The 23893-nt window shown below is 37.0% G+C and overlaps 1 protein-coding gene across 3 annotated transcripts in view; it reads right to left on the bottom strand.

The window, feature by feature from the left end:
- The window catches only part of LOC117425788 (mitogen-activated protein kinase kinase kinase 1), a 46279-nt gene extending 23289 nt beyond the window's left edge, over nucleotides 1-22990 (bottom strand). For 2 of the 3 annotated variants that reach the window (XM_034924256.2, XM_034924255.2), the window contains exon 1: nucleotides 22476-22990. In XM_034924256.2, coding sequence (XP_034780147.2) covers nucleotides 22476-22945 — 470 coding nt within the window. In that variant the 5' untranslated portion in view covers nucleotides 22946-22990. Of the gene's footprint in view, nucleotides 1-1499; nucleotides 1613-22475 lie in introns of those variants that run through there. The other variant, XM_034043099.3, reaches the window with a different exon arrangement.
- Between the last annotated feature and the right edge of the window lie 903 nt (nucleotides 22991-23893).

Below are 23893 nucleotides of genomic sequence, written 5' to 3' on the forward strand. Positions count from 1 at the left end.
TGACAACCGGTGTAAGTGCTACAAAGGAAACGTTAAGAGTGTAAATTGAAAGTGGACAGGAGGGTCACGTTGTCCTAATTCAGCAGTTTTTGATTACTATTTTTTATTCAAATCCAGCTCACATCACAAGTGAAATTAATTTGGTGGTCTAATTGTACTCCCCAGTGCACACTACTAAAGTCCATGTACAAAAAAAAAAAAACACTCTACTTGGGAAAATGATGGTACATTCAACTCTTTGTCAGTCCCACTTATTTTTTGTAACAGGGTGCTGCACATGTGAAAAGACGTTTTGATGAGAAAGTATAGTTGTCTGAGCCTATTAAATTTACAGGATATCATACAAATGTGGGCAGGCAGGTCTATTCTCATCAATTGTTTTTTCAGCTTACAGAACAATGCAGTACAATGTACTGTAGCCCTATTTAAAAGAAAAACAAAAGCAAGTGTACCCGAGATAGAGAAATCCTTAAAAGATACCAAAGTAAATATTTTACAGTAACTAATTACATAAGGGAGTTAAAAAGAGAAACAGAAAGCACTGGTGGGACTACACATGGAGTTCAGTTCTGGTACTAAGAGCAACCAAACTAATCCAAGGGCAATAATAATGAAGATAAAAGAGACAGTGGAGACGCACGAAGGACAAAAGGTAGGATACACACAGTCCCTAGCACACTGCTACATTGTAGGATATTTTCCACTATTCTGAAGTGACAAGGTACAGCCCCACAGGCCACAAACTAGGCCATGCAGTGTATTGTAGGCAACATGACATGGATCTCATCTCAGCTACTGTAAAACAGACATTGACAAAAGCGCTGTTGTAACTTTTAGTATCCGTCAGAAACAGATATAAATATAAACTACTGTACAGTCAAACTTCGTTTGTATTGCAATCACACACAATTCTCAAAGTTTTTTTTACAGACTTACAAAGCCGAATTATCACCCATTATCTCCATCAGAACGAAACTCAACAGCTACAGCTCAGTCCAAATCCACATCCGCTTTATTGTAGCCTATCCCAATACAATCACTACAATACTGTGAGTACAATACCACAAATCAGCAAATGCACATTCAACTCACATTTGATTAACTGGTTGCAAAATATAATCAATTCAAAGGGTGTTTGATTACTCACAAAATCAGGGAATTGATTAACCCCCCCTTAACTTAGTAACTGTAAAACATCACTTGTCAACCAATGCAGACAAATTCATTGAAATGTAATGGCGAGCTTTGTTTTGTTAACTTTGATGTAAGTACTGCTGGTCTGTACATTAGCTCTCTACAGTCTGTCTTGAATGTAATTTTCTTTTTTAATTATCCTCTTAATTTTCTTTGACATCCTACAAAACCCACAAAAAGCTCTTTAAAAACACCTTATAGGACAAATACCCTTGAAAAAAAGCTAAACAAAAAAAAACTTTTAGAACACACACACACACACACACACACACACACACAATTCTTCAAGAAGGCAAACCTCTTACCAAAAACCCTCCACTGTACTGAACGTTGGCTTATCACCAAAATGTTCAGCAATAAAACAATGGTTCAAACAGGAACAGGTAGTCGTCGATGAAAGCATTTTAAATAAACATAGTCCAAGTCTTTTCAAACTGAGAAGGGTAAAAAGCTTCTGCTTCTTGTAATATTGTCAAAGGAAACAACAATATTGAAGAGGAAACAGTAGTTTCCTGTTAAAATGCAGAATATATCACAAGCAGGTGTAAGAACTTCAAACAGGAAATCTGCATCAACATAAAATGCAGATACTGAAAACTTAATCCAACCAGACTACAATACTAAACTACTGCACACAAATGAAGGGTGGCCAACCACACACCAGAAATAACCTGTTTGACTTGTGCACTGTATGGAGCTGCTTTGTGACAATAGAGAAATCTAGCTACCTGCAGACTACTTTTAGATACTTGCTGAAACAGTGGGGAACTCTTTGGACCAACATATTGTACATTCTTGAATGAAGACAACATGATTCATAGATTTTCAAACTGAAGATACAATATTCACTGTTATACACCCAATTCACCTGCTTAAAATAAGAAAAAAATATAGCAAATGAGCTGTGAATACTCAAGTTTATAAGATACTGTACGTGTAGTGTACTGCTACTGTAGTATTTTGTTTGCTCCTGTCTCATTTATGAGCTTCCCAAGCGATAACACAGCAAGTCTTTCAGTGAGTCCTGGCCTTGGATCCAGAAACAATGAACTAAAATAGTGCAAGCTTACAATCTCCAGACTCAGCAGCAGCACAGTGGCGGTCATTGCCTATCACATGACGGCCATCTCAGTTTACTGGGTTCTAAACAAAGGACCTTTGTGTTGTCCATGCAGGTGGGACGTGGAGGCAGTGCCAGCTGAGGCTACGTTTCAAACTTCCACGTAAAACGAGACACACGGATATTCACAGGAAAGATTCTTTTGACATCCTTGCTCATAAAACAACCTTCTGAAAGACTATTTTCTGCTGCTGCTGGACATACAGACTTTAAATATCACAGCTGATAGGAGATATAGATTGCCTGTTATAATGTAGATTGCTGAAGAAAGCTTTAACTTTAATTACTGAACACAGGCGACAGGCAGACAGTAGTGGGGTCTAAACCAGTAGTGGTTTCAAGAGGGCTGAAGCACATACACACATTTCCTTTCCCAAATGACTCGACAAAATCTCTCCCAGACCAGGTGATCGGTTCATTTTCACAAATGCTGCTGCTTGGACTGATTTCGAATGTAGCGTTGACGTCAGCTTGTGCCCACGCTAACAGTATTGTATACAACAAAACAGAGTAATTGTAAGGAGAACAAAATAGGCAATTATGTTAATGCACTTTATAAACATAACATTTCTGCCAATGCATGGTTTTGGTAGAAGTTCTTGAGATATTTTCTTCCCCCTCCTGTACATAAATAAAATAAACCATAGTGCTCCCTGTTACCTTTACAGGCAGGTATGCTGTATGCTGCATTTACAATCACACAGTGTACAAACGAGTGCAGGAATTATGGAGCAGTCTCTCAAAAGTCAGAAAAATGGCACCGAACAGAATGAAAGCAGTAGTGCTTCTACCGGTACAAACGAACCACCTCTCTCACTAAAGCTATCAAAATCAATTTCAATTGCAATTGCTTTAATGTAAATATTAGCAATTGCTATTTCAATGTCCATTACTGATAAAACACGTCTCCTCCCCTTACACTTGCTTACATACAGTATGGCACCAGAGAGCTGTCAATTTCTTGGCTTTGCAGCAGACATACTGCAAACCTCCATTACAGCTGTGTTGCATCAGAGGAATCACCAAACGGCCATGTTTCCAGTTTAAACAAACCCTTACTGTACAAGAAATATTAACAGCTGGTTATGTACTGTAATTCGCACTCTGAATGATCCAGTTTACAAAACTGTGGCCAAATGAAACTCAGTGCAGCACGTACTGTATGACTTGAGCAAGACTACTACTGTAGCCTGTACATTATATCACATAATGGTTCAGCACAGACTGTACTGTATCGTAACCAACACTTTCTCCACTATGCTACAGTACTGTTGTAGTTTCTTGCAAACAGGGCTCTCTTTAGAATACAGTACCAGAGGAAGGTATGAACACTGAACAGGATTTAGAGTACAGTATCAAAGTATCAATGGGTATTATTACAATTGTATGCAATGGGCAGCGGTGTAAATTCATCACGGATTGTATCATTTTTATTGTGATATAGGAGAGTACTGTAAATTTGTGGCAAAAGAAACAACCAATTATACTTCTGATCGGTAAGAAACAAATACAATTAAAACAAGTTTACAAGATACGAATGAACTCTAATTCATGATCAGGAAGGCAAAAACCCCAAAAAATCATTACAGCTGGATGCATTAAAGCAAATATCACTTTACTCAAAACACACACACACACACACACAAAGTGATGGTTTGGTTCCTTAAATGGGCACTATACTGAAAAAAATAAATGAACAAATCGTGGATTTTGAAATCCAGACCGTTGTTTTTTGAGGATGCATTTACAGTAGTGCTGGTACAAATATCCGAACAAACATTTTGTTTACCTGTATTCGAACGCAAAAAACTACGCCCGTGTCCGCCAGAAATGACAATCGATAAAAATGAGAAATACGGGCCATAACGAGTTTGGACTTGCACTGATTTACCACACTGCCAGAACATGTGCAGCACTTTCTAAAATGGAAACACTGAAATTGCTCAGTCTGTGTGGGATTTCTATTAAAATACAGAAGATCAACACAGCCACTTTTAGTCCTATATTTACTCTGGCTGTCAAACCTCAGCATTTTAAATGGAGTCCAGATTAAAATACGCACGCAACAAAAGCTGCTAAATAGTGATCTCTACATAAACCTGCATCAGATTCAGTCTGGGTACATGTCCCCCTGCGATGTGATACAGATCAGGTAGAGTACGTCACTTCAAAATGCCTCACGTTTTGCAACACGGGCCAACTTACAAAGGAAATGTTTCCTATTGTGATCAGCATTTACGTTTTCTATATCAGGGTTTTAATTTTTTTATTTATTTATTTTTTTAAATAAATGTGGTGTCTACTTTAGTACTGTTTTTACCTGCAATACATACACCCAGGATTGTTTTGTATTTTTATTTAACCGTTACTCCTATATGGCATCCTGTGTTTTGTAGTTAATTCAGGGGGGTTAAGTAAGGTCTTCACAACCTATTCTTGCTCTTGGGATCATTTTTTTTATTTATTTAAATAACGTGTTGCATATAATGGCTTTGATTACCTTTTGCAAATGAATATCGAAATCTTGAACGAATATCCTAACATGAAAATTCCATGTTAGTCCCAGCACTCATTTGCAGTAAGAGATAAAACACTCTAAAACAAATGAAATGCGTTTGTAAGCAAAGCTGGGCTGCAAATAGAAATGCAGTCTATATGTATTCACAGTTTAAATTAAACATTGGACTTTACAGTCACATGCTACCGAGCTAAACTTGGCATCTTTAACGTGCTGTAGACCATCTGTGAAAACCATTGGGATATTGTTTATTGACACATGGTTTTGGAGAGGTCTCTATTTACTGATGGAGACAAGTGCAGATTAATTACCAAGTGAACCAGCAGAGTTGTAAATAACAACAACCAAATAAGATCTAAGCTAAAGGGTGTACTGTATTTGAAAGCCATTTTCAGCGTGTGTGCTCTCATCCATACACTGCACATGAAACTTCAGCTCATTTATTGAAGCATACGCTTTGTATCAGCAAGACCAATGGTTTGTGCACTGTGCACCAACCTGGACTTCCAGTAAGATGAAGGCTTTCCTTTCCATGCATCTGCAACAGGAATTTGCATACATGTGATCTCTGATTTGCAGGTTAAAACAAAGTCGCAACTTCTTTTTTGTGGGAACAATCCGAGCATTAGCATCGTTGCAGGAGGGAGCTTGATCTGGATACACTTGATGCCTCGTTCGCCTAGCAAACAACTTGACAAAAAGTGTTCTATTTTGTCCTTCAGCTCACTTACAATCAAAATATACAAGATTTGACCTACTTTCATCCAATTTTGAAATATTTAAATTAAGTTCCATAAAAAATGCCCTGTATTACTTTATTTTACCGCAGTGCCACCATTTGGTAGTTTTCAAGCAGCATAGCCTTGTAAAATCTGTACAGCAGCCTAAGTATTAAGAATCTGCACACATTGACAGAGCATACTGTATTTGTCATGGGCTGGATAGCATGGGCCGGATGCTGTGACTGCGACAGCATTGAAGGTTATCCAGGGAAGTAGGGACTGTAACTGGAGATATCTAACCTCTTAGAATGTTTGCTAAAACTACTGTACAGTAGAGTCAGGAAGGAGTGCAGTTCAAGAAACTGGAACATTGTTGCCAAACAGATTATTTTACTATAAGATGGCAAAAGTATGTCTGAACCTAATGTAATAAAATCACAAAGCAAATCTAGACAGTCATACATGTTTAAAATCCTGTTTTCTAAATGTTGATAAAAAAAGATCAAATGTATTTGCTTCCTTTTCAACGTGCTCAAAAAATATAGCATTAGGGCCTAAGATTATAAACCAGGGTTCGCAATGTCAGGAAGTGACATGGTTACAGAATGCCTTCCTGTTTTATGTTTAGTGTTCCCTGAGCGACAGCCACAACAGAGTATACAGTTTGTACAGTAGCCGTCACTAACACAGGGGGAATGATCCAACACACACTGTACAATAGGCTATAAACCTTAAGAAGATCTCTAGCCTTGTACTAAAATATGTTAAAATGTACACAAATTACAGCATCTCTTTCATTCACATTGTAATGTGTACAGTAGTACTGGACAGAAAATGTTACGTTTTAAATATTATTCTGCATGTGAGAGAATGTAGTTTGTCTGCAATGCTAAACAATGGCTTTGAAGAAAAAAGTTTGAAAATTTAAAAAGAAAATTATAAGTAAATAAGGATAGTACATCAAATTTGAAAAGAAAGGTGTTTCTTGCTCAAAAATTCAATTGAGTGTTGAACAGATTTGGCCTGTATTTTAAAAGTAAACACTGCCAAGCAAACCTTCCTCTTTCCATTAACTGGTGGGGTAAATGTAAAGCCAGTAAGAAAATTACAGGAAGAGGCACATCCTGTTTCCTAATATGCCCAAAGTCATGCCTTTACTGTATGGGACTGAATTAAAAAACTAAACCTTTTCAGAGATAAAGCCATGATGAAAGACTGGCCATCACTGACTTGCAGTACAAACTAGTCTAGTGTACAGTATGCTTTTCAAGGCCACTGAACAAACCGATACTTCAGTGAACCACCAAACTGATGATTTTGCATTTAAACAATGTAGAACACATTATTTTGTACAATGTAGCAGGCAAACAGTTATTTTTCACTGGACAACACTGGTAAACTTTACTTAGATAATCACAGAACACAGCCTTGTACAAAAGTATTAAGACAATAACTATCTAGAGTAACTGTCCACATTTTCCACCTGTACACATACGCGATTTCGATTGCGTGTATTTCCACTCTGATAGGTGAAGCAGGCGTCTGGCGATTGTGCCTGGAGAGCAGTACATGCTGCTCATGATCTTTGCTGTTTTCAACTTGTCGTATCAGTGAAGCCCAGTGTTTCTGCGTTTAGAAGTATAAATGCTCTGGTAAACATACACAGTCATCACAATACTCATACTTTGACAGGTTTTGTTTATTACCGCAGCTGTATTTTATTAACAGCAATAGGGGCTGGTTGAATATGTGTTCGGTGTTTGATACATGAGTCCCTTTGGATCATTTTTAGTTGGTAATTAATTATAGTTTTATCTTGAGGGTAATGTTTTTGATACTGTAAACATTTTAAACGGAACACACAATTATGCCGAGGTGGGAAGTAAATAGTAACGTGATAAACATTTACAGTGCAGACTATTTTGTATAATGTTTAGACTTTTCCCAATAGAAAGTGAAAGATCTGTTCTAGGGATTCTAAGCCCTGGAACACAGGTGCTGAACAAGCACATATAATACTGTAACAAAAACACTTAAGTCACAGGAACTACAGCACAGCACAGCACAGCACAAGCACCCTGCACCCTCCCTTGTAGCAAAATATATCAAAATGTAATTTAAATACATAATGAAGTGAAAATTCTGTATACTGCAGCATGCAGCAGAGTAAAAATGTCATTTGTGGTCAGCCCTCAGTGTTCACATCAGCCTCCTCTGCACTGATGCGAGCTGACAAGGGGAAAGGCACTCTGCTCACAGACCATGGGTAATGTGCACAAAAAACACAGAACCTCTTATATTACAAAGCAAAATCCTCAAAATGAATTGAGTGCTCTCTGTAAATATTGCACTGTCTGACAACACCCGAGAAACACAGCACTCAATCCCTCTGCTTCTGTTACTCCACAGGTGCTTCACTGTATCAGTTGCATAGGACATTTCCCCCCTTTTGCTTTTGTTCAGCTTCCAAGTCACATGAGTTAAATAGTGTACTCGGTTGAAGCAAACAACAACTCTGGGCCAATTCAATGCTCAAATCACATGTCTAGCCTCTGCCAATGCACATTTTTATATTGGAAGAAATACTAAACCACATCACACAGTTCACTTACTTCAGAGTGTTGATGTTTTACATTAAGTTACCAGAAAAAGGAAAGTTTAAATGGCTACTGTACTGCTTTGTTGTAGTTACTGCATATGTATAAAATCGTTCTATCCTTGAGTACCTTAAATAAAAAGCACAAATCTTTCAAGTTCATGGAGTATGGTATGCATTTTACATGCTGTAGCTTGTACCATAAGTGATTAGCATACCCAATATAACCCAAGGCTTCAGGGCTTGAAAGCTGGTTATGACTGACCAGGTTCCCATCGTTACACTGCATGTGATTGTGTGTTTAAACTAGAGGGGAGGTGTCATACTTGGTGAGTTCCTCAGGCTGCACAATGCCTTTTCATGTAAAATCAAAATCAATAAACAGAGACCAGACAAAACCAATAATAAAAATGACCCAAAGAACCTTGAAACAATTAGTGATAAGCAACTCAAAAATCAAGGCACTCGAATCATGCTACAAATTATACAAAAATATATGGGAGGTGAAACAGGTCATTCTTTTTAGTTGCAATTCAGAATGTTGATCTCCCTAAAAGTAAATGTAATACTGAAACTACAAATCCAGCCTACAGTACTACTGTAACGTTCCAGTAGCTACTGCAAGACAAACCATGACATTCCACTTAATGGTTTTTATAAAAAAAAAAAAACTGAATGGAAATGAATGGAAGTATTACAGTAGAACAATGAAGCAAAATAGGTCTGCAGTGATGCTGCAGCATCTTGCCCCATAGCACCGCATTAATAAACTGTCCAGTTCATTTCAGAGGAGTTACGTCCATGAAGCATTTTATTTGTTAGGTCTTGTTCACATTGGGTTTGATACAAACAAACAAACAAACTCAGTTCAATTCTTTTGGTTTAAATATATATACTTTTTTTAATCAATTTGCTTGGTGTTCACACTTACCTGGAAGCAAATGTACAGAGTTTGTTTGTTTGGGTGCGATACAGAGTTTGTTTGTTGGTTTATTTGTGTTCATATTGCAATTTGCAAGTGAACTGTTTTCTCATGATTAGTGGACAGGATGTTTACACTGTCTGCAGTGCATCTTGATATCTGACTGGGGGGGTGAATCTGTTTTTTGTTCAATCATTTTTGTCGCTACTGAAATGAGTAATGCTGAGCTGGAGGGCTATAATGCTGAGCTGGAGAAACTTTGTCAAGTTTCTCTCACTGTCCATATTATTTCACTTGACATTTTGTGACTGAACTTATGTTTATACTTTTCAATTTTGCAGAATACCACACACGAGGCGCGCAGCACTACCAACCAACTACACAACAATAACCAGGATACTTCACTTCCTCCTCATCTAGCTGCAAAGGTTAAAGTGCATGGTTTGTTTCCTGTGTGCAAATGAACCAAGTTCCCCTGTTGTTCACATTGAAGTGTAGCAAGCGAACCAAACTAACTGAGCCCACCTCTAACTAGACTCAGTTTGGTTTATTTGTCAAGTTAACTTTGTTGTTCACACTCCACTCCAAACAAACCAAATCACCCTAACAAACTCAGTGCGAACACAGCCTTACAATAAAATGCACTCACGGTTACTGTAGCTATTAAAATAGCTTCAAAAGGATGTATAAATCTAGATCTGTGAAAATAGTAGAATTCATTCTGACGTTTGGTTCTCACCTACTGTACAACAGTACACTGCATTTCATCTTTTCAATGTCATTCATTATAAGAATATGACTACAAGCAGTAGAATGTACTGCAATTCATCTTCATGTTTAAACAAATCTATGGAGGATTACATATTTAATGTTGACTTCCACATAGAATCTAGAGCTTGCTCATTCTGCTAACTAGACTAAAGTTAAATAGAGAAATAAAAAATGCCCACAGTGAAATATAGGCTGTACTGTATCTTCTTGGACAACAGCGACTGAATAACACAAAATTATTTGTATTTAATATTTACAATCAATAGTTCAGCATCTAGAGTCATGACAGCACAGTATATTTTTTTGTGTTAACTCTCCAAAGCCATTTTACAGTGAAAGTATTAAACACGACTTTAATGGCTACAGGTAACTTAAATGAAAACACAACATAGACATTTAAAGCAAACTAAACACAATGTACGTGTTTTAACCTCTTTCCACACTTGTAATTATTGAGTAATAACACACAGAGCTACAGTGCAAATGGTTCAGCCAACAGAACCAAGCAGATGACTTGATACATTCCTCATAAAAGTAGAGCTGGTCAGGCATGCCCACAGACACGTCCCACTGTGTGCATTTGGCTCTGAACACAGGCTCTGCGAGCTACAAACTCCACAAGTCCATGCGTTTCACACAAAGCCTACAGTACATGGAAACAAGCTGAGTGGAAACCATCACAGCTGAAGTCTTGTAATTGTTTGAATTATTATTTAGCCAATACACTGTTGACTGGTAATGGATTTTAAAATGTTACATTAAAATGCAAATTCATCAACTACACACAACTGTAATAATATGCAACTATCCATGTAACCACGTTAAAACATGACTGTACCTTCTCACAAAAAATGTGTTCTCACATGTTATATACTGCTACTGCAATGGATAATACAGTAACACGTTACTTCTGTGTAAGTTCCTGGTAATGCAGATGTAGCCTAAATAGTGGCGGCACTGGCATCAGTCTACCGTCATTTCACAATCTGACCAATCAGCTGGGGAAATACTGTACATAATCATAAAGTTTAATTCTCAAAAATTAAAATAAATAAATAAATAAATAAATAAATAAATAAATACTGAGCAATAACTGAGAAACTTTAAAAAGCAATGTGCTGGTGCACCAAATTAGCAGTACATCAAAATCCAAAGTGAAAGGCTAGGCTACAGATACGGTATAAATATAAACTGTAAAAGATGTTCTACTATTCCTCTTTTAAATGTAGATTTCTAATCTTTGAATAAATGTTTGCAGCTCCCATCACCTGACAGAGAAAGCCTGTCTACAGTACACAGCAGCACTGTACTGTCAAAGGGAAAATATTTCCAGGCAAATTCAAACTGTTATGACTTATCTTAATGTGTTTTCATGCAGCTATTTAGTATTATTATTGCTTTATTTGGCAGATGCCTTTATCCAAGTAACAATACAAAACTATAACATGTACAGTATTTACTAGAAACCATTAAAGTCTCTTAAATCGTAACCCTGTTCCCTCAATAGCTTTCTTCTATTCAGTTACTAAATGGAAAGTGCCAAGTGACAAAGCAGCCGACTTTTGATCTCTGAAGAATTACATCTGAGGGTATTTCCCCCCCCCCCCCCCCCTCATGCTGCCTAGCAACAAAGCATTTTTAATGGTTCAGGCTCCATACTGTAACTACTTGAACTTCTCATGATAAAACATACAACCCCCTACAATCATAGTGAATGTTAAACAGTGAAGTATATAAAGAAATTTCCTACAGTGAGCAGATTCTTTTTTTATACTGGAGAGCAAAATACAGTTTTGCTTATTGAATATAGCAGGAGCAGGCTACAGTATTGACATGGTTGGAGGTTATTTTTATTTTACTGACAGGTTAAAAAAATAAATAAAAAAGGATTGCAGATTTCCATTCCTGTCGATGCCATCTTTATATCCTGGCTGCTTGTGTTGTAACAAATATGTAAGCACTAATGCTAGTGCCTGTGGGGTATGTGACAGTTTGTATACACCTGGACGTTTCTAGTACTGGCATGGGATACACACAGACACACCCAGGATAACCACCCAATCAGAGGGCGGAACAGCACTTTCAAATTCCAATGCAGTGTGTCAGTTCACCAGGTTTGAAAAAATAAAGTGCACAAGTGAATGTTTACCAGAAATGTCTACAGTTTGTTGCAAAACATAACAGCATTAACAAGGATTAACTTCAGGGGAAGTCCAGATGACCACCAGAAAAGCAATTAAAATACCTTTGGCTCACACTTCCCATAATTCAGTTTAAAACTCTTAGCCTTCAGCACACTACGGTATTTGATACGAGGTAACCAACAATGGTACACGTAGACCCAAATCTAATTTCAATTACTTAATTACATTTTATTGATACATTTAAGAAAAGGACAGCAACTTAATATAAAATAAATAAAACAAATTAACACTGCACAGCAACTTCAACCAAGTGCATTCCTAATGGTTTTAGCTCTGCTTTTAAATCGGGTACTAACATTTGTAATCCTTACTGAGCAGTCAACATCATTCATATGTTTTAATGAGGGTCACTACTGCAGTGGCCCCATTCTAAAGATCCTGGTTTCAGATTGCTACTCCAGCTCAGCTGCGTTGTTACAGAGCAGCTCTATGGTGTTTTAAGTCAATGCACCTCCTTGAGCATCAAGCAGCCCAGCTGTAACAAAAGGAACAACCCCAAATATATTCCTGGATACACCAAGGCCTCACTGTACTAAACTATCAGGCCAGTGCCAAGCCCAGAACACAAAGCACTACTGTGACTTTACTACAGCTTACCGCACATCCAGTAACACTTGCAATCTACAACACTTTCACAAATATTTTTTGTGGCCTCAGAAAAACATATTGCTAAGAATAAAATGGCAGCAGAAGATTGTTACAGAAGAGTGCCACTCACCTACATTGTATTTGAAATAGCGTCGTTCCTATTATTATTGAATTTAGATTTCTAACAAATGCTTGCTTAAACAGATTAAGCAGCTTTCATTATTGTGTGTTCTGGGGCAATTTCCTGTGACGCATCTTATGTGCGTCACTGAAAGGTAGATTTCTTTGTAGAATAATATAAAAATAGAACAATTCTACAAGTATAATTTGCAGGTATCCTGTCAACTGTGATCTCGTCTACTTGTTACCCACCTTAAAACCTAAAAGCTTAAAAAAGCATTTGCAGAATTTACAGCTCTGTACCAAAAGACACAATGTTTACTTGAGACAGTATGAACACACTGCTGCAACCTTCAGTATTGCCAGCATATTGCAATGCCTGTGATCAAGTGTCAGCATATTTGAAATGCAGCAGAGTTCTGCAGTAAGTAATAAATGCAGATTTGGGGGAGGGGGGGAGGGGAGTTAACAATATATTACTGTAAAAAGAGCAGAAACACAGTAATGCTGTACATACAAGACTCTCTTAATTACAACCACCACTGTCAACCAGAATAGGTAAACAAATGTATTTATTCATTCTAAACAATAATTAAACAGTGTATCTTTGTAAAGTGTAGGCTATTCTACGTTAAGCCAGTTTTAGGACTCACTCATCAATGTACTCTAACAGACTGCTCATTGTTAGCATTCCTAATGTTAATATCTGGAGCCGTACAAATTGACAGGCTGACGTACAGGAATTGGCTCACAAAAACAGAGCAGCAGCAGCAGCAGCGGGCTCCTGTTAACAGTAAAAGAAGAAACTCAAAAGAAGATAATTTGAGGATCTCTAGCAACCTTTAGTCCCTGCAGTCAATCGTTCAAACTACATAAGATTACTTTAAGCTAATTTACTGGACATGTAGTCCTCAGAGACTTCTACATGCCACTATCAGCTAAAAAATAAAGCTGAACACAAGTAACATATTAAAATAGGGCAATTTAGATGTGGTAATGTTAATTTTGTGCTACTGTAAATAACCAACTAATGTGTTTGATCTTTAAGCTAAATAACCACGACTATGAAGCAGACAAAACCACAATGACAAGGCCTACAAGTTAATACTCTCCAGCACTGCAGATGGGAAGAGCTGGGCAGTATTTACAGCAGCATGCTTACTGGATGCTTACTGTACAATACATCTGCACACATACAGTAAGGGGCACGTTTCTGCAAAAGAAAACACACACAGCCACTGGGTACGAACTTTCAGAAGTACACCGCAATACCATTCCAGACCCACTGACACCAATCTGTTAAAACAGGGTTAGCCTACTTACTGTGAATTTAAAACACAACATACTTTTTTGTTTTGTTTGATTACATTTTGAATTCCTTAGGCTAAACATGTAATGGGCGCAACATTTGAATTAAAATAAAGAAATACATCAGTCCATACTAAAGTAGTCTGTCTCTGCACTAGCACAAACATAAACACTTGAGTAGACACAGTGGTGTCAGATTGCATTGCAGTCAGTGTTATAAAGGGTAACACTGTTAACCAGAACAGTTCCAAAGACTTGATGATACAGCTATAGTCCAACACCATCCATCAGCCAATCCATATTTTTTGTTATGCAGGAACAATGGATAGGAGTATGGAGTTCATAGCATGAGATAATAGAATAAATACAGAAGGTGTTTTGCAAGATTTGCAAAAAGAATCATTTTGCAAATAACTGTTCCTTTGACATTCGGGTTTCCTAAAGCATTTATGAAAAAAAAATAGGTTTCAATTATTCAAAAAGTTTTACTGTACTAGTGGAAGTAATTACTGCATTAAAATGATGTGTCAGGATTAAGAAAAGCCACCTACACGTACACAATGCTATACAAATCAGAATGTTTGAACCCCCACAGGAACTAAACTCAAAACAGCTGGCAGCGCCCATCTGAAAAATCCTACACTGTCGATTCTTCCGTTTGAAGAGCAGTTTGGGGTTGGGATTGGTGACAATTTGTACATTTCACACTTCAGTGCTTGAAGAATAGCAGGGCCGTATTCACAAAACTAAGTTTGGACTTCTTTGACTCTTTCAGTATTACTGCAAAAGCCCAAACCCGTACTTCTCTATTTAGTCTACTGTCCTATATAGAAATAAGTTACAGAAAAGTGATAAAAAAAAAACCTAGACAGGTTAACTGGTCTTTTATGCTGAATGGAGTTATTTTTCCTTGACCACAAATAGGTCTGCAGTGTTGAAAGTGTAAAGAATGTTTTTCAAAGTCTGTTTATATTGTGAAATAAATCAGGTTTTCAAGAAACTGCTCTAGCCTGTTGTTAAAAGAAGCTGGCAACTGTAACAGTTCCCTCACTATCAAACTATAATTTATTCATAAAAAGCATACTTTTAAAAACTCATTAAAACTGTGAATTGGGCTATCAGGCATTTCCACAATAAAATGTCTGCCAAGAAAACATTATGTTGTTTGGAATTACAAAGTCATATTTACTAGAATCCCATCTTATCAGCTTGTAGTCACTGAGAGAGTTAAGCTTTTAAAATGAATACCTGTTGTGAGGTTTTTATTGAAAATGCTGATCAGAAAAAGGACAATGCCCCTTTAATTACTTTCATAACAAACAATGTAACCTAAAACAGTTGCTACAGGTACACTGTTAATGTGTTTAGCTTTTCAAACTTTCAAGCACAGTAACCCTTATATTAAGACAAACATTAGACTCAATAAAACGGTTAAAACTGCAAAAACTTTGAAGAATTTATATTAAAAAAAGATAAAAACGGATAGTTGCTAGTACACAGTGCAGGGTTATTTTTAGATGGCAAAGTATTCCAAACATGTTCAAGGAACCTTGTAGGCTCATTTTTGAGTAAAAAAAGGCTCCTTACTCAAAATAGATGCTCTAAATAAAACATAATAAATATGAAATGACTTCTGGGTATAATGTGAAGCCAACATAGAGTAATAGGGTCTTGCTGAGTTAAAATGGATGTACCGATTTTGAAGCTACAGTAGGCACATCTTCTGAAAGGAATGACACTTCAGAAATTGGGTAAAAACGGTTCAATGATATTGTTGGCAAATAGAAATAAAGCAAGGGAACATTTTAAGAATTTAAATCAGAAAATCAATTTATTTCTATTGCCCCTAGCCATGGGTCTAGTTTAAGTGCCTGCCACAATTTCTCCAATAATTTTCCACTGGTTTTTGACAAAATCTTCAGATTTGACAACACACAAAAGACAATACATCTTACTTCATGCAGCAGAAGAAAAAGGTGCTTTTCTTTTTAACCAGCGCTCCATTTCTTTTTTTTTTTAAACTCTTTAAACTCAGCCCTATTTCCGTCTGTTGTTCACGGTTTTCATTTAAGTATGTTTAACTGCTGGATAGTTTGTACTGCATGCATGTAACATATCAAATGAAAGGCCACAAAGATTCCTTTCATATTATGTAAGTTGCAACAGGATCAGGCATACTATATGTGGTAGAGATGAGAAAATATATGTAAAAAAAAAAAAACTTTCAAAGAAATAATGTTTGGTCACTGCTATATATAGATGGCAAAAAAAATGCACCATTGAACCTCTATGAAATGGACATGGGGGGAGAGCTGAGCTTCTAAGCTTCCTAACGATACCACCCGTTCCAGTCTAGCTGCTACAATGACGGAGCAATAGACTCAAAAACGAAACCTAAGCTGTGAACTCTATCACATGATAAAGAGGCTTAATTCAGGCAGTCGTATTTCCGGCTAGGAGTACCGCACACACACTGAATACGTCTTTGAAAAGCCCATAGTCTATACTTTTAAACAAGCCAGGTAGGTGGCTTTTACAGTGCCTGAGTAATATGTACGGAATCTTTGGGGCACTGGCTCCCCAAAATGAATGGGGCTGAGTTTTAAGAGTTAAAGCGAAAGCCACCACTTGCAAAACAACACCTAGATGGACTTAACATATATATATATATATTTTTTTCAAAACTGTTTACTTACTGCAGTGTACTGAGTTTCTATAATGCCTAAAGATACCGGCCGAGAATCACGTACAAGAGAATAAAGTCTCGCAGCACTTAAAATATCCAGCACTACTTTTATTTATTTATTTTAACCAGAACTCCTCAGAATGCGGCTCATAGTGTTTTCGTCACCGACACCCACTTCCTTATAGGTTGTTGTAGCGTTGCAGGCATTCTAAATTGGGTAAAAAATACAGTAGCTTGGTGTCTTAAAATATCTCTGCAGGATTTTCCTGCACTGAAAGTTGCAGATATGCGGGAACAACTTGGAAAATGCGCGACTCCCGAGATGAAATTCCAGCCCTGTGTTTATAGGACATCATAACCTTCTTAATGTAACTTCGATCCTCTTGAGCATACAGTAGTCAGTGAGCTTAGGGGAAATGGTGACCTAGCGATGTAATATTCTCCGGAGACTGGGAAGGGAGTCTACAAAAATAAAAACAACTTTACTGTACTCACACTCAGCTGACCCTTTTTAACTTTGCCTTATTCAACTCAAAAAAGCAAGACTGCAGTAAAAAACATATATTTCTTTAGTCATGTTTTCTTTTTTTTTTTTTTTAAACTTGGTTCTGATCTGTTCCTATGGGCTGTGTTTTTTTTATATGCCAAAATCAAAATGCTAAATGCAAAATCTACTTCTCAATTCTGTGACTCTGCATACTGCACACTACTTGAAACTGTGAAGAAGCAAGTGCCAAGAGTACAACATTTCAGCATGGCGAAGAAATAGAAATTAGGGCATGAGACTGAACAGCTGAGAAGTCTGTATCATTTATTAAAGGCTTGTTTTGTGCTGCTATCAAATACAGATGCCATTATTAACAACCTGTTTCGCAGAAAGTCTGTGCTATTATTCTTTATACAAGTGACATGCAAGTACTGGTATATAGGGCTCCTGGTTTTCCATTCTCGGGAATTTTTATTTAAGTCCCTGAGATACTGTAGTTTTCAGGAAAAATCTTTCTTAAAGCAGTCCACTAGTAACAATGTACTGTAGGTCAGTCAACAAATAATGGTGTTTTGAAAAAACAGCTTATTGCTGGCATTACAATATACAGACTAGTTGAAAACAAGGGGCATTATTACAAAAATATACAATTTTCATAAAATTACAAATTAAATACAATGTTCAGGACACTTCTCTCTCTCATCTGTAGTTTCATCTGCAACAACACTGTGAAACTGCTTGCATGTGTTTCTCGTATACCCTGGACAGATAGAGTTGTCTTAGTTAGAGCAGGGCTCTTCAACTAGTTTTTGTTTTTGTTTTTTTTTTTAATTTAAGAGGGCCAGATTGGAAAAAAGTTAGGAGTATTTTACTCTGCACATTTTTAAGCAATAATAAATATTATATAGATTAATGTTCATATAAGACTTACACATTTTACCATATGAATACTACTTTAAGTATAGAACAGTGTGAGAATTTAACAGAGTACCACTATAAACATTTAAAAATGTTTGTGACATATTAATAGTATAACTGCTTCTATTTTTGAGCTTCTAACTACTGTGCCCTCTGGATACATATTTCTAAAAGCCTTGTTTGGTTTCAAAATGCCTTTTCATATTGTATTCCTTAACCACTGACACACAATCATTGCACAATAAACACACTGGCTTTGCATTCGGTACAGCTGGTAAAATAAATAAGTATTTATTGGTCCACTCGTTGAATCTACAATTTTCAGTTCTTACTACAGTAGCTAGAGTAGAGAGAGACATGTTATAGCAATATGAGTAAAAAAAACTAAAAATCACTCTGAGTACGTAGTATTATTAAGGAGTGAATGATAAATTTTGAAATAATAAGTTATAAAACTAAAGGTTTCACCTCAACCACCATGTTGTTTCCTTGTGTTTAGCGGGTGACGGGGATTTGCGATAACTAAATAAATGAATACATAAATTCAATTTTTTTTTTTTTTTTAAATCAGGTGGGTTGACGATCGTTTTTTTCAGGTACTTTTCACTTTTCTGTATATACAACTTCAAAATTATTCCACAGAAAAGAACTCGGTGTGGTCCAGTGATTAAAGAAAAAGGGCTTGTAACCAGGAGGTCCCCGGTTCAAATCCCACCTCAGCCACTGACTCATTGTGTGACCCTGAGCAAGTCACTTAATCTCCTTGTGCTCCGTCTTTCAGGCGAGACGTAATTGTAAGTGTTCACACACCCTAGTCTCTGCAAGTCGCTTGGATAAAGGCGTCTGCTAAATAAACAAATAATAATAATAACAACTCACAAAACAGCTAGCTGCTTTTTTAAACACCTCGACACAGGCAGTGCCGCAGCAGAGACAGACAGTCCATCAGCGTAACGCCTACAAAACCTCCTGTTTTCTCGTTATCTGATTATCCAAATAAAACATACAAAAATGTTTTACACTAGCGTAATCGCTGGGCTTCTGGGTAGTGTAGTTTAACGTAATCCATTATTTTTTATAGGAGAATAACTGCGGTAAAAGACTCTTTGCGCAGTTTTTTGTATTTATTTATTTATTTATTTATTTTTATTATTATTATTATTATTATTATTATTATTATTATTATTATTATTATTATTATTATTATTATTTTTTTTTTTTTTTTTTTTTAAATGGTACAGTTGCAAAGCAGAATTCCGTTCCCAAAATGCCAATTCAGTTCCCAATGCCTAATTCTGCAATCGTGGAAAATCAGTACCCCTACGACGGTATAGGAGGTGCTTTATATCTGTACATGCAAGTTAAGGAACTACAGTCTCAAAGCACTGAGCTCCAGGTACTTTCTGCCAATAAATATTTGAGACTTGTGTGTCGAGTGTAAATATGGAGAATGCCTTGCTTGGTTTTCATGATTCAGTCGCTAACATTTTAAAGGATTTTTCCCCCCTCTATTTGGAACAGGAGACATTTCATTAGGAGTTGTTTTGTTCAAATGACAATATGCATCCTGCCCTGCAATATGATCAGCTAGCGTATATTATATCAATTAAGTTATACAATTCAAAACATGTTTACTGCCCATAAAGATGCCTCAGCCATCTGACGACTACAGTATACATGACCTCAGACTGGGACCTACAGTAAGTCCCATGAGTTTCCACTGATTTCTGAGGGCATATGTTAACGTATGGTGCTAAGGCAGAAACTGGAGGTCTTGCCAGGACTGAAAGGGTTAAAAAAAAAAAGAACCTAGCACAGTGCCAAGATGTCTGGTCAGCATCATTCTGCAGTGTGCTATCAGTATATTAAGTTGCGAGCAAGGCAAAATGTGGAAACTTGACCTCTTTCCCATTTTAAGTGTCTGTAAAAATGGTTTGGTCAGTTTTTTGCTCTCTTTTTGATTTCAAGTGACTCGACAGCAGTGCTTTTCTTTTTATTTCTTTCAAATAATCTGTTTTATGTTCTTTCTAAATATGATACTGGCATACTGTAGTAAACAATAGTTTTAAAAATTATATTCTAAAAGCTTGTAAAAAAAGGCAAATAAATACAATACAGCCTGCATGACATGCTGCATTCTGATGGGACTGGGAAAAGATCACAGGTAGCAATGAACAGTTCTAGTAAGCACCATACCATGAATTCCATCAACATACAGAATCATATTTGAACGTAACCTCTCAACGACTACATTTGGATTGTTTTTGGCAAATCATGAATAGGGCTTTGTCTACCATACAAACGGTTTCACACAGTACATAGAGATATTTTAAAGAACAGAGCACAGTTCAAGCCACATTTTCCATTCTTCAACAATGACTCATTAATGATGCAGGTTGCTGTCTTGCCTGTGTGAATGAGGTGGAGCCCAGATAATTTACCTTTCAAGATATCAGAGACAACAGTGTTACCAATGGAACCCTGCCAAAGTACTGAGACACCCAAGTCATCCATTATCTGTTCACTACTGCTCCAACCTCAAAATATCAATCACCATACTGCTACAAACCTTTACCCTATTCCTTCACCTTATTTCCAGTCCCCCTTACACTTTGTGATTACTCCTACCCTTCCTGCAAATACAAATAGTCAACATACTGCAGTAATTCAAATAGCCTTTATAGTAAAGTCTGACACAACCGAATTTATAGGTATAATTATTGAATAACAGTTACCTGTAATGTCTCCCTCATGTCTGCCTGCGGGAGTATCAAACAGTTAAAACCCAACAATACAAACATTATTACTAAAAGGGGGAACAAATCAGCCTGCGACTCATTGGGGTACTTTCTATACTAACCATATGTTTTCGGCATCAAGTTTGTATGCAGTGGTGCACAGCAGGATATTACAGTAATGGAGAACTGGTGTCTGCTCACGTGTTATTGAGGCTCATAGTCCAAGTTCAGGCAGCACAGTTTAAAAAAACAAAAACAGTTTCCTTGTTTAATCGGTTAACTCGAGTCTGACAAAAGTAGGCAATTTAGGAATGTTAACTATGAAGACGTTCAGTTCACACACTATCAAATACATTATTATACAAACAAAGAACATAACCTCACCCAGCACCAAGAAGGATACCACGTAAAGCTAAAGAAAAAAAAAACTGTTTCTGTTGTCTTAGCATACAGCGTCAAAATAAATAAAACTTTCCATATATATATAATTGTATATATAATTTACAACAAATCAACAAAACTGATTTACAAAGCTGGACCAGTTTTATCTATTAAAAAAATCCAACGGATGCAGAACATGATCAATTCAAATATTTAAAACGAGAAGTTGAATTAAGGATCTGACTAAATAGGTAGCTAACACATGCATATTTTACTTATTTATACACACACACACATACACAGTATTGAAGTTCTTTATCTTACACTCCTATCCAAGAACAGATAATGTGTAGATATGTGGTTTAACGTAATAATGCTTTGCATCCATACATCCGGTCTCTGTAGGGAGCCGGACAGCTAAACAAAACTGTTCTTGATGAATTTTACTTAAATATACACACTTAATGATTTATACAAACTGAAGAACAATCAACGTTCCAAGAAGAGAACGAATAAAAACATACTGGTTATTATACTACCAATAAGAAGTGAATGCCAAAAACATTCTGTTTGATTGTGTATGAAAAGTAACACATTTACAACATTTCCGGAGAAGCCTAATCATTTTTCCTTGTCAAAATGGGAAAGCAAATACCCGTATGCTCAAATCCGAGAAAATCCAAACAGATTTGCAGATTAATTGCAAACTAATGAATGACACAGAAAACGTGTAATATTCTGGCCACAGAACGTATGTTTTTGTATCAACATATTTTTCACCATCAGTTACAATGTAAATCATACTGCAACCTGGAGCCCCAGGAATAGACAGACGATCGCTATCATTCCTAAAGTTTCCAGATAATAATACGATCAAAGCAAAATATGTACGTGCAATGTAAAGTACTATCAGTCAAGGTTAAATAAAATATATAGCAACACTAGCCTATTCACTAGATAGATAGATAGATAGATAGATAGATAGATAGATAGATAGATAGATAGATAGATAGATAGATAGAGATTGTACTTTCTGATTAAAAAATAAAAATAAATCTTCAAATCACATTAGCCAAGCCATATCCAACCGCAATGTAAAACCATTCCCATCAGCCATAAACAGCAGCACTCATCCCGATCTAAATACAACCACACTTCTGAAGAAACGTCCAAAACAAAAACAAGCAAAAAAAGTGCAATACCTATTTGGAGAAGAGGTCATTTCCAATGAAGCCCCAGATGCTCCATAATCAGAACTGTTCTCTGTATTGCATTTAATGTTCAACAATTCCTGAGTAGCGGTAAATGGACTGGTGTTACTCGTATTAGAAAGAGAGCGGTTATTCAAAGAATTACTCTGCTGAGCGTAGCTTTGCTGCAGCAAGGTCGGCTGAAATCCGCCGGGCGAAGAAGCCGATAAGAAGTGAAGCTGCGCTGGTACAGGAGCAATTCCGGACTCGGGCGACAGGAGCAGAGACTCGGGTTTATCCAGATCAACGCTCCTGACTTTCCGTAGTTCTTTACGCCTCCACGATTTTTGCCTAGCTGCCTCGGGGCTGTTAGGGGGAACGGGGGCGCTAGTAGTATTACTCTGATAAGAGTTCCCAGCGTTACTGTCGTTACTCAGCTCACTAATTCCCGACGGCGAGGTCCGGCTCCCCGTCGCCGCCATTTTCTGTCAGCGAGTTTATCATTTAGGATCTTTGGGAGAGGGAGTAGAGTGAAGTGGGGGAGGGGGAGAGGGGAGGAGCAAGAGGGCCTGGCGGTGTTTACATACAACCGTAAAGAGCGTAACTAGAGCCACATGTTTTGCGTAAGTACCACAAAGGGTTTGCACTGTAATGAATGAGTAACGTAGAGGGATTCACGAAAAACCGATGGTACGTTCAAACAAACTGCCAGTGTGGTGTTAGAAATGACGTGGTGAAACACACAGAAATAGGAGATGTCACAAATGCATTTAATATATATTTTTTCGAAACCACACACGTATAATCAACTGTTATAAAGCAATCTTTAAGTTATTATAATATAGGTGAAGAAAGTCATATACTGTTGTCATATTTGTGTATTACCTTAACTATCCGTGCACTGCTATAAGTATAACACCCAGGTAGGTCACAATGATTTACATGTGTGGATTGAGAGAATCACGTTTTTTGAAAGCCACAATCTTAAATGACAGCCATACTATTGGACTATTGGTTGGGGATTAAATGAACTACACCCCCCAGTCCCGTCCCCCGTCCCCCCCTTTTGGGGAGAAAGGTTGACACAAAGTAAATTAGTAGTATCCCCTAATGCAGCTCACAAGAACACACCATGTGGATAATTATATATTTTGATATATTAGAACAATTATGGATGTAGTCCAATATATATCAAGGTTATTTATGCACCATAATCTACTAGCTTTAAAAGCCAGACTGTAGTAAACAGTGCATGTTAAAGCAGTCAAGTTTCTGTTTTTAAACAAAGGTACATATTGCTCAATTCCTCAGGGCAAATGTCTGACGTTATGCAAAGCAATATAAACAATTATCAGCATGGTGGATTCCCTGAAGATGATCACAAGTCATGTTTTGTGTGCATGTCCATATGCTCCAAACATTGTAATCTA

The sequence above is a fragment of the Acipenser ruthenus genome, chromosome 1 (assembly GCF_902713425.1).
Source record: "Acipenser ruthenus chromosome 1, fAciRut3.2 maternal haplotype, whole genome shotgun sequence".
NCBI lineage: Eukaryota > Metazoa > Chordata > Actinopteri > Acipenseriformes > Acipenseridae > Acipenser > Acipenser ruthenus.